Here is a 17,816-nt window from a genome sequence, read left to right as displayed (position 1 = left end):
TGGTAGCAGAAAGAAATAACCCCTTTTTTTGTGAGTGGGTATGGATGAGTGTGAATGGGGGAGGGAAGGGTTTTTTTTGGGGGGGGGGGGGTTGATGCACTAAATTGAAAGCGTATTTTGTACACCGCGTCAATTAAGGAGTAGTCAAGTTGAAATGTATGACTTTATTGGTTTACTGTTCAAATCAAATCTACACACCATTTTGTTCACCCCTATTTTTCTTGCAGGTCCGAAAAAAGTATTTTGGGATCAATGTATTGTGACAGCTCAAAATAAAGAAATATAACAGCACAAATTCCCACACACACAAACATATATATATATATATATATATATATATATATATATATATATATATATTATATATATATATATATATATAGTACATATAAAATCAAATATATAAAATAAATAGTTCCGCCTCAAGGGCGTATGACTAAGAGAGTAAACAGAGGAACTGGAAAAGGCAAGATAACACTGATAATACACACACAGACAACACTGGTGACTGGCTCACACCGCCTTGTATATTCACAGAGCTTCAATAGTGAAGCGGATTCAGGAGGAAATTCACAGCATAAAAATAAAATGGGGAAAGAGTCTAAATCCGACTTCTTAGGACGGGCAGGTTTGATATTTTTGTTTCTGTATGTTTGCATCGGAACAACCAAAGCTAAAGTAGCACACAACGAAACGGATTGATCCCATACAAAACCTGTTAGCCACTTAATAGGATTTTCTATGAAAATAAATGTACTGTAATAAGTACAATGGGTGCAATTTAATTACAATGAATTACATCAAATATTCCTAATTTACTGAAATCTCTTTAATTCGAGGCTACAAAATGTCACACAGATTGTCGCGAGTAATCGCGACGTAACAAAGACAAGGAATCTTGAAAGACGTTAACAGATCTCATAAGACATCAATTTGCCTCAAAGGATTAGCTGTGCCTGTGTTTTAATTCTTGATTTGTTTGGAGTTGACTGCTAGTTAACTGCTTAGCGCTAGCTGCCGGTTAAATGGCTACCAACTACAGTACACCCATTGTCTTTGCTATTAAAGAATGTATTACCTTCTTTTTACACTTGTATGAGTTAACAGAGTTAAAATGTTGCAAGACTGCCTTTACTGTTATTGAAGGTTTTATGGTGACAGTTTGAACATTTATATTTCCATTACTTCATATAGGAAAAAAAGTCCAAAGTGTGACAATTAAGTCAATCAGCCTCCCATAACATATTTTAGTCATGCTTTTTTTTCTAGTAATAACAGTTTTTTGGGGAATTTCCTATTAAATTCTGGTTTCATATAAAACTTTGACCCTTAAGCACCAACGTCATTTTTTCCATTCTGACTGAATGAGCCTTTCTTAAAACATTTTTTTTTAAAGTTGGCTTTTAAGGAGGAAGGACAAAAAAGAACATTAAAAAGAAGTTACAAAGCGTGACGTTAATGAAAACTATAAATAGGTGGTTCTTTCTGTTCGAAACCCACTCGTTGCCAGTGTTCCCTACTTCATCGGATTGTGCAAGGTGTGCTCAAGCTTAGAGTATATGCTTTAAATATATGACAGAACTACAGCGGAAATCTACCGTGAAGTGGTGTGACGACCCCTTTCTGGGTGGTGGATTCAGGCGTAGCTGTTGGTGGTGACCAGCAACTCGTACGCCGGGTCGTGACTCCGCCTGCAGAGAACCACGCAGGCGCACAGCATGCCCAGCATCTGTTTGCAGACAAGGAAAGGGATTTAGAATCATTTGTTGGATGAACTTTTTACACCAACAACATCGTATCAGTTAAATAACCATTTATTAAAAAAAGAAAACAAATCAAATCATTAAACTATCTCAGAGTAAATTTTAGTACATCAATCCATCCATCCATTTTCTACCACTTTTCCAAGTACAGGGAAAACATAAAAGAGAAAAATGTTTAATAATTCAAAAAATATTGTTATAATGTTGTAATATTATCAGAAAAAATATTTTGGTTTTATAAATTATGTATGGCACCATCTAAAGAAAGAAAAAATATGCCTGTCTCAGAATGTTTTGGGAATTTTGAGATTCACTTACTTTAGAAATATTTAAACTTTGTTTCTATACCTTGACTAATTGTACTACTTTCTATGTCAACATTTTTATATAAATCAAAAAAAGTGCAAAGTCACAAAAATTAGGAGATAAAAGTAATGTAAAAGTACAACAAAATCGTGTATATATTGTAAGATATCTTTTTTTTTTAATATATTTTATATATTGCAGCTATCGAGAGAAAAACAGCAGTTACTTGTCTAAGAATGTTTGTGTGGGAATTTTGACATTCATTTGTTAAACTAAAGCTATTTTTCTACTACTATTTTAGCTTTCTTTACTTTATTTTGTTACCTTTCTTTCTCATCATTGTAAATCTGAACTAACCTTTGCATGGTAATTTCCACATTTGTTTTTAATATAGAGAAATGTTTTTTTGATCTTATTTTCAAAATAGTTTTTCTATGCTATGTGCCTCTTAAGACCTCGTTGTCGGCTTTGTAATGTCATGTTAGTTCTAAACTAAAACACAATTTATGCTAATCCACCTTTTATTTTTTTTATATTTTTTTCCCCAAATAAAAATCAATAAGAGAACTGATAAAGAACCGAATCGTTTAGCAGAATCAAAAGTGGAACCGGAACCGGAAAAATCTTATCAATTCCCCATGCTTGGATATCCATCCATTTTCTACCGCTTATTCCCTTTGGGGTTGGGGTGGCGCTGGAGCCTGCTGTCATAATTAAGATACACAATACAATTAAGTTTATATTCAATTTCAGGATAGCCCATTGAGATGCAGCATCTTGTTTACAAGGGGGTCCTTATATCTTAATTAATCCAATGCTGGAGCAAAACGTAAAAAATCCACACGTTCTTTAAGTCTTGGTAATGCTTGTTTGTATAACTTGAACTTTGCATAAAAACTTTAGGCTGCCTTATTAACTATCATGTCACCAATTCATTCATGAAAAGTGCGGTTAGGAAGTTAAAAAAGAAGAATACCCAACCGCGGTTATGCAAGTGGTGAAAATAGGTCTATGTACAGTCGCTGCACATGTTCTAGAGCTTCACTAAACTTGCAATCCTCCAGAGTGTGGTGTAACCCTGATACCTGTATCCTCCTCACCTGTATGGACGCAAACGTTAGTGCAGCCCAAATGACGTACATCATGATCTCCTTTAACTTCTTCACCACCAGAGCTTCACAACCCTACAAAATAGAATGACAGTTTTGTGAAGGCAATTAAGGGAAGCTTCTTAAATGAGAAAATGGTTGTCGACGTCGTGTGCACCTCCTGGTATAAGTCGCCCGGTCGGGTCAGGGTGCCGGTGCAATTGCTGATGTTGGGCTGGCAGCAGCTGACGGGGACGCTATTGTTTTTGGACTCTTTAAACCAGCGAGTGTACCTCCAATCCGAGTAGTTATGAATGCCGCAGCAGTGGAGCTGACGATGAGGAGAAGGACATTTACACAAAGGGTTAAAAATTGGAGCTGTCATTTCTTGAGAGGAGGAACAGAACAGATATTGAAAGATTATAAGAGGTTGTTCAAATGAATTGAATTGAAATATTTATTTCAAACCTGCACAGTACAACTAAAAACAGTTTTGTTTTTTACATGTTTGCAAATATATTTATGCAAAGCTTGAAAAGGGGTTGGATGAAGCAAATGCTTATAATAGCCCAACCCTTCTCACTCATTCTACATTTAACATAAACAATATAATACAAGAACAATACTCTATAAACAAAAACAAGAAAAACTCCTGTACACTAACTATACTATGAGACAAGACAAGACGAGACAAAAAACACACACACACACACACACACACAAACACACACACACACACACACACACACACACACACACACACAGGCCCAAACACTCTCTGACCATGCACCTCTCTCCCATGGCTCTGTGCTGAGGGCATCACTCTCTTTCCTCCTTGTTCTTCGTCAGTACTTCTTTTTTAAACAGTGTTTTAAATTGAATCATGCTAGAACATGTTTTTAACTTGTCCCCTAAGTTGTTCCACAGAGTGACTCCACGCACTGAAATGCACATTGATTTTAAAGTTGTTCTAAATGTAGGCACATATAATTTGTTGTTTCCTCTAAAACTGTAACTATGGTGATCATCTCTATCATGGAATAAGTTCTGTATATTGGAAGGTAGAGAGTTTTGGGATGCCCTGAACATAATTTGAGCAGTTTTAAAGTTGATCACATCGTTTAGTTTAAGTTGCTTTAAGTCCATAAATAGTGGATTTGAATGATGTCTGTAGTGAACATTGGACACAATCCTGATGGCCTTTTTCTGCAGAGTGAGTAAAGGCTGTAGATGTGATTTATAACAATTACCCCAGAATTCAAGACAATAGTTTAAATATGACATACTAAATGAATGATACAATAACAGCAGCGCATTGGTGTTCAATAAATGAACAGTGCTTACAAAGTACAAAGAAGACAAATTATGAGAAATACCTTCAACTTAATCATTCACTGATGTAATTGTGTTACAAAAAGAAGACAGTAATTGAACATATGTATTTGTAAACGCTCTGACGTGGGGAAAAGGGCAGGTTTGAATAAGCTTTGCTTCATCCTGCTCCTTTTCGGGCATGATGTAAAAAGAAATTATATGAAATTGTTTGATGCATTATACAGTAAGTGTGTTCATGTTCGAAATATACTAAAAAAGAAAGAAAGATAAAGTCGCCAGTTGGCCTGGCCTGATAACAAATCTTGCTGGATACAATGTCCCACAAATCATTGCTGATAAACGATATTATTGTTAGCATTATTTTAAGACTTAATATAATACTATGATAAGTAACCTTTTTAAAGCAATACACTTATTTCTCATTAGTATTTGTTACCATTGTAATTGAAAAGTCAAAAACTTTTAAAAATTATCCTAAATAAATAAATGATTAAAATAAAATGGATTCTCCCAAACTTTGTTAGCAAAAATAGAACTTAAATAAATATAGAATATTTTAAGTGCATTTTCTCCCGGTTGGGAAAACTGTCAGGTATTTTGTTGTTTTTGCTATCACTTTTTATGGCATACTTGCTCGTTCATCCGTGTTGATGGGCTCATGTTGCTCACTTGTTTGAAGCCAAAATATTCCAACACTGTAACATTTAGCTTTGCAATCCTTTTTTTCCCTCCTAATTATTGTTACTTTACGGTGCTTCTCGCCAGCATCTAGCGAGACTCTGTCCGTGCATGTGTGTAAGCGAGCGGCCACGCCTGTGACCATTAAAGGGGCCCGATAATGCAATACCAACTTTTCTTACCTACTGGTACCTGGTTATGTGTATTTGGGGTCTGCATAAATCCCGAAAATTTTAAATCAAACCATGGAGGCATTGAGGTGATATTCATAAAATAATTTTCCTTCCTTCAGACTTCCTCCAAACAGTCAGTTTGGAACTTGCCCCATTTGTGACGTGTTTCCCAATTGTGACGTTAGGTGATATCTGCATATATGGTGGAAATGTACTTAAACATCGTTGCGCGGGTCAGCCATTTTTTATCTATGTACAACCAGGTGTATCACAACATTTTCACGATGAAGCCTGTTGAAGGAAAATGCTCTGTTGTAAGTCTGCTTTAACCAGCACAAATTACAACACAAATCTGAAGTAAAAAAAAATGTCTTACTTTTATTTTTCACAATTTGTGGCAATGTGCCTTCAACGGTGAATAAGTCGCTTCGAGTTCTGCTTCACCCACAAACTTTCACAAGTTTTAATGGCGGAGTCAGTGACTACTAATTATGACACTGGTGGAGACAATGAAACAGTAAGTAATAACAGTGGGTTAGAAATGTGTGAAAGATATGTTAGCAATCTTAGCTTGATTTAGCCTTCTGATGTAAGACAACAGGTTAACTGTCTGCCACAAAATAAAGAATGATATTCCTAAAAACTACTTGTCAGTGCCTACTAAGGTTGTATGTTATATTAGTATAGTACCGCAGAACTAATTAATCATATTTGGTACTATACTGCCTCTGAAAAGTAAACTCAGTAAAATATGTCCTTGGACACATGAGGACTTTGAATATGTATGATCCTGTAACTACCGTATTTTTTGGAGTAAAATTTGCTCCGGAGTATAAGTCGCACCTGCCAGAAATGCATAATAAAGAAGGAAAAAACATATATCAGTCGCACTGGAGTATAAGTCGCATTTTGGGGGGAAATTTATTTGATAAAATCCAACACCAAGAATAGACATTTGAAAGGCAATTTTAAATAAAAAAAGAATAGTGAACAGCATGCTGAATAAGTGTACGTTATATGAAGCATAAATAACCAACTGAGAAGGTGCCTGGTATGTTAACGTAACATATTATGGTAAGAGTCATTCAAATAACTATAACATATAGAACATGCTATACCTTTACCAAACAATCTGTCACTCCGAATCGCTAAATCCCATGAAATCTTATACGTCTAGTCCAGTGGTTCGTAACCTTGGCGGGGGTACCGAACCCCGGAAGTTTCATATGCGCTTTCACCGAACCCTTCTTTAGTGAAAAATAAAATCCATCCATCCATCCATTTTCTACCGCTTATTCCCTTTCGGGGTCGCGGGGGGCGCTGGCGCCTATCTCAGCTACAATCGGGCGGAAGGCGGTGTACACCCTGGACAAGTCGCCACCTCATCGCAGGGCCAACACAGATAGACAGACAACATTCACACTCACATTCACATGTTTTTTCTTAATTTAATGATGTTACTATATTAAAGAAATACTAATAAAGATATATCTTACAAAAAAGTTAAAGTAAAGTTAAAGTACCAATGGTTGTCACACACATACTAGATGTGGCGAAATTATTCTCTGCATTTGACCCATCACCCTTGATCACCCCCTGGGAGGTGAGGGAAGCAGTGGGCTGCAGCGGTGCCACGCCCGGGAACCATTTATGGTGATTTAACCCCCAATTCCAATCCTTAATGCTGAGTGCCAAGCAAGGAGGTAATGGGTCCCATTTTTATAGTCTTTGGTATGACACGGCCGGGATTTGAACTCACGACCTACCGATCTCAGGGCGGACACTCTAACAACGAGGCCACTGAGTAACAGAAAGTTACAGGAATGTACACATGATCCCATGTTTACATCTCATTGTGCAACATGTGAATGTTTTGGTGGGACCTAAATGCAATATCTGAAAGGGGTACAAATTATTTCCAACCCCACATTCTACAGAACTCATGAAAAACAATGTTTGTTTTTTTTGTCATTGTAAGTGTGCCAAAACACTTATATTACAAAATAATCTCATGGAAATGATTGCTGTCATTTAATTAAAATAATAAAACATTGAACTTGTTATTTAGTCAGGTTTGAATGGTGGCTCCGTCGAACCCCTGAGGCCGACTGACTGAACCCCTAGGGTTCGATCGAACCCAGGTTAAGAACCACTGGTCTAGTCTCTTATGTGAATGAGCTAAATAATATTATTTGATATTTTACGGTAATGTGTTAATAATTTCACACATAAGTCACTCCTGAGCATAAATCGCACCCCTGCCAACCTATGAAAAAAAACTGCGATTTATAGTCCGAAAAATACGATACTTGGTTTTGGATTGATACCCAAATTTGTGGTATCGTCCAAAACTAATGTAAAGTATCAAACAACAGAAGAATAAGTGATTATTACATTTTAACAAAAGTGTAGATAGAAAACGTTAAAAAAGAAAGAAAAGCAGATTATAAACAGTAAAAGAACAAATAAGTTAATAATTGAATTTTCTGCCACTTTTCCTTAATAATTTTGACAAAGTTATAGAATGAGAAATGACACAATATGTTACTACATATGTCAGCAGCTAAATTAGGGGCCTTGGTTTGCTTACTTACTAACAAAAGACAATTTGTCTTGTATTTTCACCATTTCATTTAAGGACAAACTTGCAATAAGAAACATATATTTAATGTACCCTAAGATTTGTTGTTAAAATAAAGCCAATAATGCAATTGTTAGTGGTCCCCTTTAATTAAAAAAGTGCTAAAAAGTATAGAAATAATTTTGGAACAGGTACCAAAATATTGGTATTGGGACAACACAAGTGCCTACTGTGTTTGGCAACGGACCAGTTAGTAATATAATCAGTTATTAGGTTCACAATGTAGCTCATAGCGTAGCTTACTGGACAGACGGTTTTATCCTCTGTTGTGTACAAGGTTTTGAAGCAACAGTGCAGTAAAAGTATTAACATAAAATGAAATAGAAAAGCCTCATATTGACAATATACACATGTAAATGTCCAGGATTTAGCATTGGAGAGCTAAAGACTCAGTAGAAGTTTGACCTTCCCCAGCATACAGTATCAGACTTGCAGCCGGGCTTTATTACTTTCTCTCCCCTGCGTCGTCTCCTCCATCCTTGAGCCGACAACAAACCTCAGTGAGCCGCTGGTCTCGCTATATTATCTGGGATGTCGCGTTGTGGTGAAAGTCAAGTAAAAATTAGATGGCCGGTGGCGATCACCGGTGTCTATATTCCATACGGTTTTAGCAAAACAAAAAAAAAAACACTACAAAACAGGGCTTCCGGATCGGGGGACGAAAGTGTAGTCAGTAGTCTAACAACTCCACCTCTCAAAACAAACCGTTTTTGAAGGGTGCCAAAAAGTGGCTAGAAAATAGGTCTTTGCAGCAAAATCTACGCAAATTTTGACCATGAACCATCATTACATGTTATATAGACCAAAATGAAATGTTTTTAAAACATCATAATATGACCCCTGTAAGACAAAGATTGGGGACTAGGGGTGTAACGGTACACACAAATTTCGGTTCGCTACGTACCTCGGTTCAGAGGTCACGGTTCGGTTCATTTTCGGTACAGTAAGAAAACAACACAATATACATTTTGGGGTTATTTATTTAACAAATTTGCTAAATCTTCCACCATAAATATTTTTCTTAGTGGAATATTTGATGTGAAGTAATCGGGAACTTGGACAGGTCAATAATTCATAATAACATTGATTTTGATTCAATATTATGTTTTGAGCAATGACAGTTTGAAAGAAAAAAAAACAGCTTTGTTTTATTAGTCAACGTTGCAACTTTTATTAAATTACATTTAGCCATTAAGGTTTTTATTTCACTTTCGTTTGTTTTTGTTTATTTTAATAGTCTTTTTAGAATGTGTTGTGGGCCTTTAAAACATTAGCTATGGGCAGCAAATGGCCTCCAGGGCACACTGTTGACACGCCTGCTATAGATAATAAAAAATAAAATCTGAAATCTATTGGTAAAAAGCAGAGCCTGGCGACAAATGCGCGTTTATCATAACTCTCTCGCTCTCTCTGTCTCCGCCTCTCCCTCACGAATGTTGCCTGCGCACACTTTTTTTTTTTTTTAACCTCTTCTTGACCCTGAACGTACATTGAAAATACACGCAATCCTAACTTAAAATGCCGGACATTTGAGGCATTTAAGAAACTCCACCTGTACAGCCCCGCAAAAGAGGACATGTCAAGCGAAAAGAGGAGGTATGGTCAGTCTATCGTAGTCCACGGTCGCTGCTAGCATGCCGTGTGTTGGTTTTTTTTTGATTGATTGAAACTTTTATTAGTAGATTGCACAGTACAGTACATATTCCGTACAATTGACCACTAAATGGTAACACCCGAATAAGATTTTCAACTTGTTTATATGTCGGGGTCCACGTTAATCAATTCATGGTGCCTTGGTGTGCATTGTTTACACAACATGCGGTGCGCTACTTAATATGTCCGTGTGGAACTTGTTCGATACACCTCCGAACCGAACCAAAGCCCCCGTACCGAAACGGTTCAATACAAGTACACGTACCGTTACACCCCTATTGGGGACTGATGATGTTGTGCAACGTAGTTGTTGACAAACTACATGGGGTCAAAGAGAGCCAGAGTTTCCTTTCCACTTTCTCATGCACTACAAATCCTTATCAAAGTTCATTAATTAAGTCGTTTTGTTGGTCCTGGCTATGATTACAAGATTTACAGAAGGTGGATCTTTGTATCTTGTGAAGCACGCCAAAATAAATACTCTTCTGTTGTGCCACTTAACAACACCCTTCTATGCCAACAGGCAACACATTTCCATTATATTTTTTTTCCTTACCTGCCTCTGCACGTAGTCTATAGCGCGACTTGGAGCGTCCGTGTTGGTGCCGTTGTATTCGTCGTAAACCTTCTGGATGGAGTGGTTCACCTCATCCTCTACCTGAAACATGTTCAGAGACTTCACAGCTCCAAATATAAAACTTTGTTCCCTCGCTAAATAGACGGAATAGAAATTGAAAGAGTAAATGAAACCAAATTTCTAGGTATAATGATTGATGATAATTTGAACTGGAAATCTCATGTAAAAAATATACAACATAAAGTAGCAAGAAACACGCCAATAATGAATAAAGCCAAATATGTTCTACACCAAAAATCACTTTATATTCTCTACTGCTCACTAGTGTTACCATATCTGAGTTACTGTGTAAAAAATATGGGGAAATAATTACAGAAGTACACTTCATTCACTAACAGTGTTACAAAAAAGATCAGTTAGAATAATATATAATGTTGGATATAGAGAACATACAAACCCTTTATTTATTGAATCTAAGATACTGAAATTCCACGACATAGTGAAATTGCAAACAGCTAAATTTATACACAAAGCAAACTATAACCTGCTTCCCAAGAACATACAACAATTCCTCTCAACAAAAGAAGATAAATATAATCTTAGAGAAAAATGTAATTTAAAACATTTGTATGCACGTACAACACTTAAGACCTTCAGTATATCAGTATGTGAATTAAATTATGGAATGGATTAAGCAAAGCAATCAAACAATGTACTAATATAATCCACTTCAAGAAACTCTTCAAACTGGAAGTGTTTACAAAGTACAAAAAAGAAGAACCATGATAAACATTCTGATTTGACTCACCCATTCATTCTCAAAATAATCTTACTTATCTCATCGTATGGAATAAAACTTACTTCACCAATTATTTATTTATTTATTTTTATTGTCATTACTTATTACTTATGGAGTATACATTGTGAATACATTGAGAACAAGAAGTGAACAAAAGTTTTAGCAACTGTTATGTAAAGAAAAGGGGTAGGATTAAATAATCTCTGCTTCTTCCTACTCCTTTTCGAACATGTTGAGAAGAGAAACTGGAAATTGTGATGTATCATGTTGTATGCTTGCATGTTCGAAATAAAAATCAAACTCAAACTTGCTTGCATTGGTGTATCTTAGGGCCTCTCTAAATAATTAATCTCTCACTGACATGTTCCTTTTTCAAACGCCACAGTTTAAGAAGCGGCTTACCTTTGCCCGGTATATGTAGCCGAGCACCACCACCACGCACTCTGTTACAAACACCAGCAGCAAAATGGCAGCAAACTAAAACGAAAAGTCAATAAACCAGTTTTATTAAGCTCAGGTAACATTGTAGTCAGGTGTCAACTCACAGTGGCCAGACCACAGGAGCTCTCGCGTATCGTGGCGCAGCAGCCAATCAGGCCGATGATGAAGAGGAGAGTGCCGACGGCGATTATGATGACAGCCGGAATCAAAGTGTATACGTCCTCAAAGAAATGGTCGTAGTCGTCGTATGTGATGAACACATAGGCGCCGATGTAGCACAATATGCCCGCGGCAGCCTGCAATCAGAGAGACAAAAATGTAATTTATTGAAATAAAACAATATCAAAACAGCAATAGCACTAGACATAATATCAATAAAAAAATGCTGTTGATAAAACATTTTTAAAAAATGTTCCTTCTATGATGGAAGAAACCACAAGTTACAAAACAAGGTCGGTTGCATTGACAAAGGCACTCGCTCTCTGGTAACCGAGCAACACAGGAAGTGTTCACTGATCAGTGGGAGTAAGTCGCTAACAGCCGATCAGGTAACAACATGGATATCATATAAATGAACACAGCATTGCTACTGCCTATTGGGGCTGACGAGACTTGGGTCCGCCATCTTGAAAGGGGCAACATCTCCAGCTGCTGGCAGGCGTAATTCAAGATTCAGTACTCAGTGGCCTAGTGGTTAGAGTGTCCGCACTGAGATCAGTAGGTCGTGAGTTCAAATCCCGGCCGAGTCATACCAAAGACTATAAAAATGGGACCCGTTACCTCCCTGCTTGGCACTCAGCATTAAAGGTTGGAATTGGGGGTTAAATCACCATAAATGATTCCCGGGCGCGGCACCGCTGCTGCCCACTGCTCCCCTCACCTCCCAGGGGGTGATCAAGGGGTATGGGTCAAATGTAGAGAATAATTTCGCCACATCTAATATGTGTGTGACACTCATTGGTACTGTAACTTAAAGAATCAAGATTGTTTATTGTCATATGCACAGTTAAGACAGTTGAGTTTGAGTTTATTTCAAACATGCAAGCATACAACATGATACATTAAAATTTCCAGTTTTTCTTTTCAACATGTTCGAAAAGGAGTAGGAAGGAGCAGATTGCCGTGCAATGAAGATCTTACTTTGCTAGTCCACCCTTTATCAAGTCACACGGTACTTAGCTAAAATAAAAATTTAAAATGTACAGTTTAGCAGTTTAAAATAAGATATACAAAATAGGTATAAGTTATATACACGGCCCACTGAGTAACATAACATTATTGAACATTCTGATTCACAGTAGACAGAATAAATATGGAGGTGACATTGAGTCACAGCAGCAGTTTAAAGTGTCTTTGTGATCAAAGGTGAAAAGTGTCTACAGTGATGGTTCACAGTTCAGGGGTGGTCATAGTCGTAATGAAGTGTCAGCTCATTTAACCCATCATAACTTCCTACATACTAAACTAATTTTCAACTTTGATTATACCTATCTGGCAACAATTTCACTGGTGGCCATAAATACGTACGATAATCTTGAATTCACCAAATACAAACAATAGTCATATACACTTTTACTTTTGGAAAGTAATCACTCGTGATCAGTTTTCCACAGTCCGCCGATTTGCACAAGAACAGAACAATAATGAGGCATTGTGTTTTTCCTCATTTTGTCGTTTCTATGAGTAGATGCCCCTTTCAAGGTGGCTGTCGAAATTTCTGCGCTCTGGCAGCCAATGCGGCGTCTACGAATACGATGTCCATGGGTAAGAGTATCAACTATTCAGTTTTGTTGCGCCATCTTGTTGTCTTGCGGCTGATTTTTTGCATGGAGTGATAAGAGAAAGTAAAAATGAGGGCTGCAGAGAGCAGATAAATTGTCACTAAAAAAGGAAAAGTCAACTCGACAGTATGGCAGTTTTTAAAAAATTTTAAAAACTGACACTGTCTTTTGTCTTCAAACCACATCCATTCCCTGTACGGGTGTACGGAAACAACTGTATAAATAAAATAATTTAAAAAATATAACAAATGAGCTACTTTAAAATAATTGTAATGTGGTCCAATATTATTTAAATAATAACTAATGCATAACATGAATTCATTTCTATACTTAAATAATAACAGACAAAGGTAAATCTTATACATTTTCACATGTTGCACTATTTTGTTACACTTTGTTAAGCATTTTTTTTTTACATTAACCTCATAGTTGCACCTTGATTTGAAGAAGTAATTGTTAAGTCTTTGATGTGATTTTACAATTTTTACAATTATGTGTGTTTTCCATGATTGTGTTGACATTTCCTTTCCTTTCTGCCTTGATAGCTGAGGAAATTATAACCAGAGGAAGGTCACATTTAAAATAAAATATTTACATTTATTATATTTTAACCTGGTCCTTATGTTTTGAAAGATCATAAAATATCAATAACTATCAACATCGAGCAAAATAAAACACTTATATCGTGATACAGTTTTCAGCCAAATCGCCCAGCTCTATATTGAAATGAATATGCTTAACGAGGATGTTGTAGTCGTAATGATTTGTGCAGTCCTTTGAGACATTTGTGATTTGGGGCTATATAAATAAACATTGATTGATTGATTGATATGCATTAGGTTCACTTAAATAGTACTAACAACTTTATGGGAAAGTGTGAGTTGGTTCAAGAAGTAACATTTCCATCATAAAGTCAATGGGGAAAATATTAGAAGAATAGTAACACAAATGACAATCATATTTCCCCAAATAGTGGTGTGCCCTATATTAGACACTAACTATATCAATTATCAATTGACTAGCCTTTTTTTTTTGTTGTTATTATTAAATGTGTTGTTCATTTTAACAAAGACAGTTTAGTTAAGCCTGGGCAAATTAAGGTCCGGAGGCCACATGCGGCCCGTTAAGCTTTTCAGTCCGCCCCGCCAGACATTCCCAAATCATTTTTTTTAGATCTTTAATATGGAAAGTGTAGCTGCCATTATGATGTGCAATGATGTTTTCTAACGACCGTAAGTCCTGAACTTTACAAAGTATTTCAATGGTTGGAATCTGCGCTTATGGCTGATATACCAGTTACTATAGTAATCTAACTAGTTACTATGGTAATCTAATTAGTTACTATGGTAATCTACGTCACAGCAGCTCAGACAAGGCACCAAATAGCGTGGGCGGGAATCGTTCCCACAGACGCGGAAGGAGATTTTCACAACAAATTTCTAAAGTTTAGTGATATATCAGATTGTAGGTGGGTTTATTTTGTACACCTCGCGTTCAAATTTCCTTGTTTGTTGCATTTTTGTTGCGTTTCACTTGATTGTAAAATATGTCGATAGCACGGGGCTGCGTCATTCATATTTTGTCAATATTCAGTGTTTTATCGTTCATAGAAAAATGTAAAATTCCATTACGTTTTTTAAAAGGCTTACTGAAAATTAGATTTTCTTTTTTAAACGGGGATAGCAGGTCCATTCTATGTCTCATATTTGATCATTTGGCGATATTGCCATATTTTTGCTGAAAGGATTTAGTAGAGAACATCGACAATAAAGTTTGCAACTTTTGATTGCTAATAAAAAAGCCTTGTCTTTATCTGAAATAGCAGACAATGGGCGCATGACGTCACGGGTTGTAGGGCTCCTCACATTGTTTACAATCATAGACAGCAGGAGCTAGAGCTATTCGGACCGAGAAAGCGACAATTCTCCCATTAATTTGAGCAAGTATGAAAGATTCGTGGATGAGGAAATTTAGAGTGAAGAACTAGAAAAAAAAAAAAAAAGGCGAGGGCAGTGAGAGCGATTCAGATGTTGTTAGACACATTTACTAGGATAATTCCGGAAAATCGCTTATCCTCCTATTGTGTTACTAGTCTTTTAGTGAGATTATAAAGTACCTGAAAGTCAAAGGGGTGTGGCCACAGGTGTGTTGACGCCAGAGTCTCTGAGGGAAGTCACGCAGCAACAGCAAGACGGAAGCTCCGCTGATGTCTCCGGTGAGAGCTGACTTATTACCACAATTTTCTCACAAAAAACTACCAGTTAACATTTGGTCGGGGTCCATGTTCGCTTGACCACTCTGATCCATTGTAAAGCTTCACCTTCGGGAAATTTAAACAAGGAAACACCGACTGTGTTTGTGTGGCTAAAAGCTTCCCACCTCCATCTTTCTACTTTGACTTCTACATTATTAATTGAACAAATTGCATAAGATTCAGCAACACAGATGTCCAGAATACTGTTTAATTATGCGATTAAAGCAGACAACTTACAGCTTGGATCGGGCTGGAAAATAACGTCCGCTACAACCCGAGACGTCAAACGCATGCGTCATCATACAAGTCATCGTACCGCAACGTTTTCAACACGACACTTCGCGGGAAAATTTAAATTGCAATTTAGTAAACTAAACCGGCCGTATTGGCATGTGTTGCAATGTTAATATTTCATCATTGATATATAAACTATCAGACTGCGTGGTGGTAGTAGTGGGTTTCAGTAAGCCTTTAAAGGAGGTCTGGTCTGTCCTAAGGTTTTTAGCATTCAATCAGACATTATTGTGAGGTTTTGTTTTAGTATTCATTGCTTTCGTCCTCTCCAAGGTTCTCATAGTCATCATTGTCACCGACGTCCCACTGGTCGTAGTGGTTTGTGTTGTGGTTTGTGCAGCCCTTTGAGACACTAGTGATTTAGGGCTATATAAGTAAACATTGATTGATTGATATTCCTAAAAGTAGATATACCGGACCCCAGACACAATTTTTTTATCTAAATGTAGCCCCCGAGTCAAAATAATTGCCCAGGCCTGGTTTTGTTTGTTGATACTGATAGATGATCACAGTCTTAAGCATGAAGAAGTAAACAATATTATTACCGTATTTCCTTGAATTTCCGCAGGGTATATATATACTATGCGCCTACCTTAAATTACTGCCGGGTCAAACTCGCTCCCCAAAATAATTGGCGCATGCTTAGCATTACCGCCTGGTCAAACTTGTGACGTCACGAGTGACACTTCCCCTGTCATCATTTTTAAAATGGAGGAGGTTGATTTCAATACCGGTAATTTGAAATTGCATAAAGGGAAGAAGATTAAGAGCTATTCAGTAGGATTTAAGGTCCAAGCTTACATCACACTAAAATTTTTACTGCATACCTTTGGTAAGTGCCGGGGTGAGAAGAAGTTTTAAAATAATTAGCGCATTCTTACTTTTACTGCATGCCTTTGGTAGGCGCAGGAGTGAGAATAGGTTTTAAATTAATTAGCGCTCCGGCGGCAATTCAAGGAAATACGGTATATATAATATTGTATCAGTATTATATTGGTATATTTGACATTCAAATGTATTTTTTTCTTAAAATATGATTGTATGTTTATTTCACATTATTTCATCCGACTAACTAAAATAGCACAGCAGGTCAACAGATGCTGCATTACGTCATGGCGGCTGCTGGCGACATAGTTGACTTCGAGCCTGCTGCAGTGCACTTAATTCAGTGTGTTTATTAATAAATCTGGATAAAAATGCATGTACTGTACATGCACCATCTTTGTGGACAGTAATGACATTCAACGCGACTCGTCCATCGTTGAACGCTGAACAATGCATCAGTTGGTGCAGTGTGCTAGCTCGCTAACAACATCCAGCCTCGATGCAGTTTGCGGTACATTGCTCAACGTTAATCTGCAGTTTGCTTACCCAAAATATGAGATTGAGGAAAACCAAGACGGTTTTGGATGACGTAATTCCGCACTGGCCCATTTTTGTCTAAAAAAAACCAACAAGATAATGTAATGTCGCTACAGCAATGCACCTGCTGCACTTTGCAATGTTATGATAATAAAATGGCTTCAGTGGCCCCGCCCCTCCTGTGCAGCACCTCGACAGCTCCACCAATTGAAACGCTTCAAAGCAGACCACGTGGTCTGGTGACGTCAAGAATTTGCTTTTTTTCCCCTAGTAAGACTCCACACAATCTTATAGCAACTGTATATGCCCGCAACGTATTATATTAATCATCCTCTTTTAAGTGCCATCTTAGTGTATTTTGATTATTAAATACTCATGTTTCGTACGGTGTTATCAATAATGTAGGTGACGATCAGTGTCAATTAAAACTGGTGCAATGGGGATTAACAAAAATGGCCGCCTTGTGCTATTCTATGTGAGGAATGTGGCCAAAAGGTGGCAGTGTATGAATACAAGTTTGGCATAATATAATTGGTAAGAAACCCCCAACATCGTTTAAACCAAACTGTAAATTCAGACCAGTGTCTTTGGTGTGTTTAAATATATTTACCTACACAATAGCTTAAATTTTGAGAATAAAAAATGTCTAGGAGCCATCCATCCATCCATTT

General features: G+C 37.0%; 1 protein-coding gene across 1 annotated transcript; it reads right to left on the bottom strand.

The window, feature by feature from the left end:
- Positions 1-149: 149 nt before the first annotated feature.
- Positions 150-17,314, bottom strand: LOC133537487 (tetraspanin-3-like). Its single transcript, XM_061878542.1, has 7 exons — positions 17,155-17,314; positions 11,559-11,750; positions 11,416-11,490; positions 10,194-10,295; positions 3,336-3,488; positions 3,170-3,253; positions 150-1,729 (listed from the first exon to the last, which is right to left on the bottom strand). The coding sequence occupies exons 1-7, from the start codon at positions 17,215-17,217 to the stop codon at positions 1,637-1,639; spliced, it is 762 nt and encodes a 253-aa protein (XP_061734526.1). The 5' UTR covers positions 17,218-17,314; the 3' UTR covers positions 150-1,636.
- Positions 17,315-17,816: the final 502 nt, after the last annotated feature.

This window comes from Nerophis ophidion, linkage group LG02 (genome assembly GCF_033978795.1).
Source record: "Nerophis ophidion isolate RoL-2023_Sa linkage group LG02, RoL_Noph_v1.0, whole genome shotgun sequence".
Lineage (NCBI taxonomy): Eukaryota > Metazoa > Chordata > Actinopteri > Syngnathiformes > Syngnathidae > Nerophis > Nerophis ophidion.
Note: the sequence above shows the minus strand (reverse complement) of the source record. Positions and strands in the feature narration are given on the sequence as shown.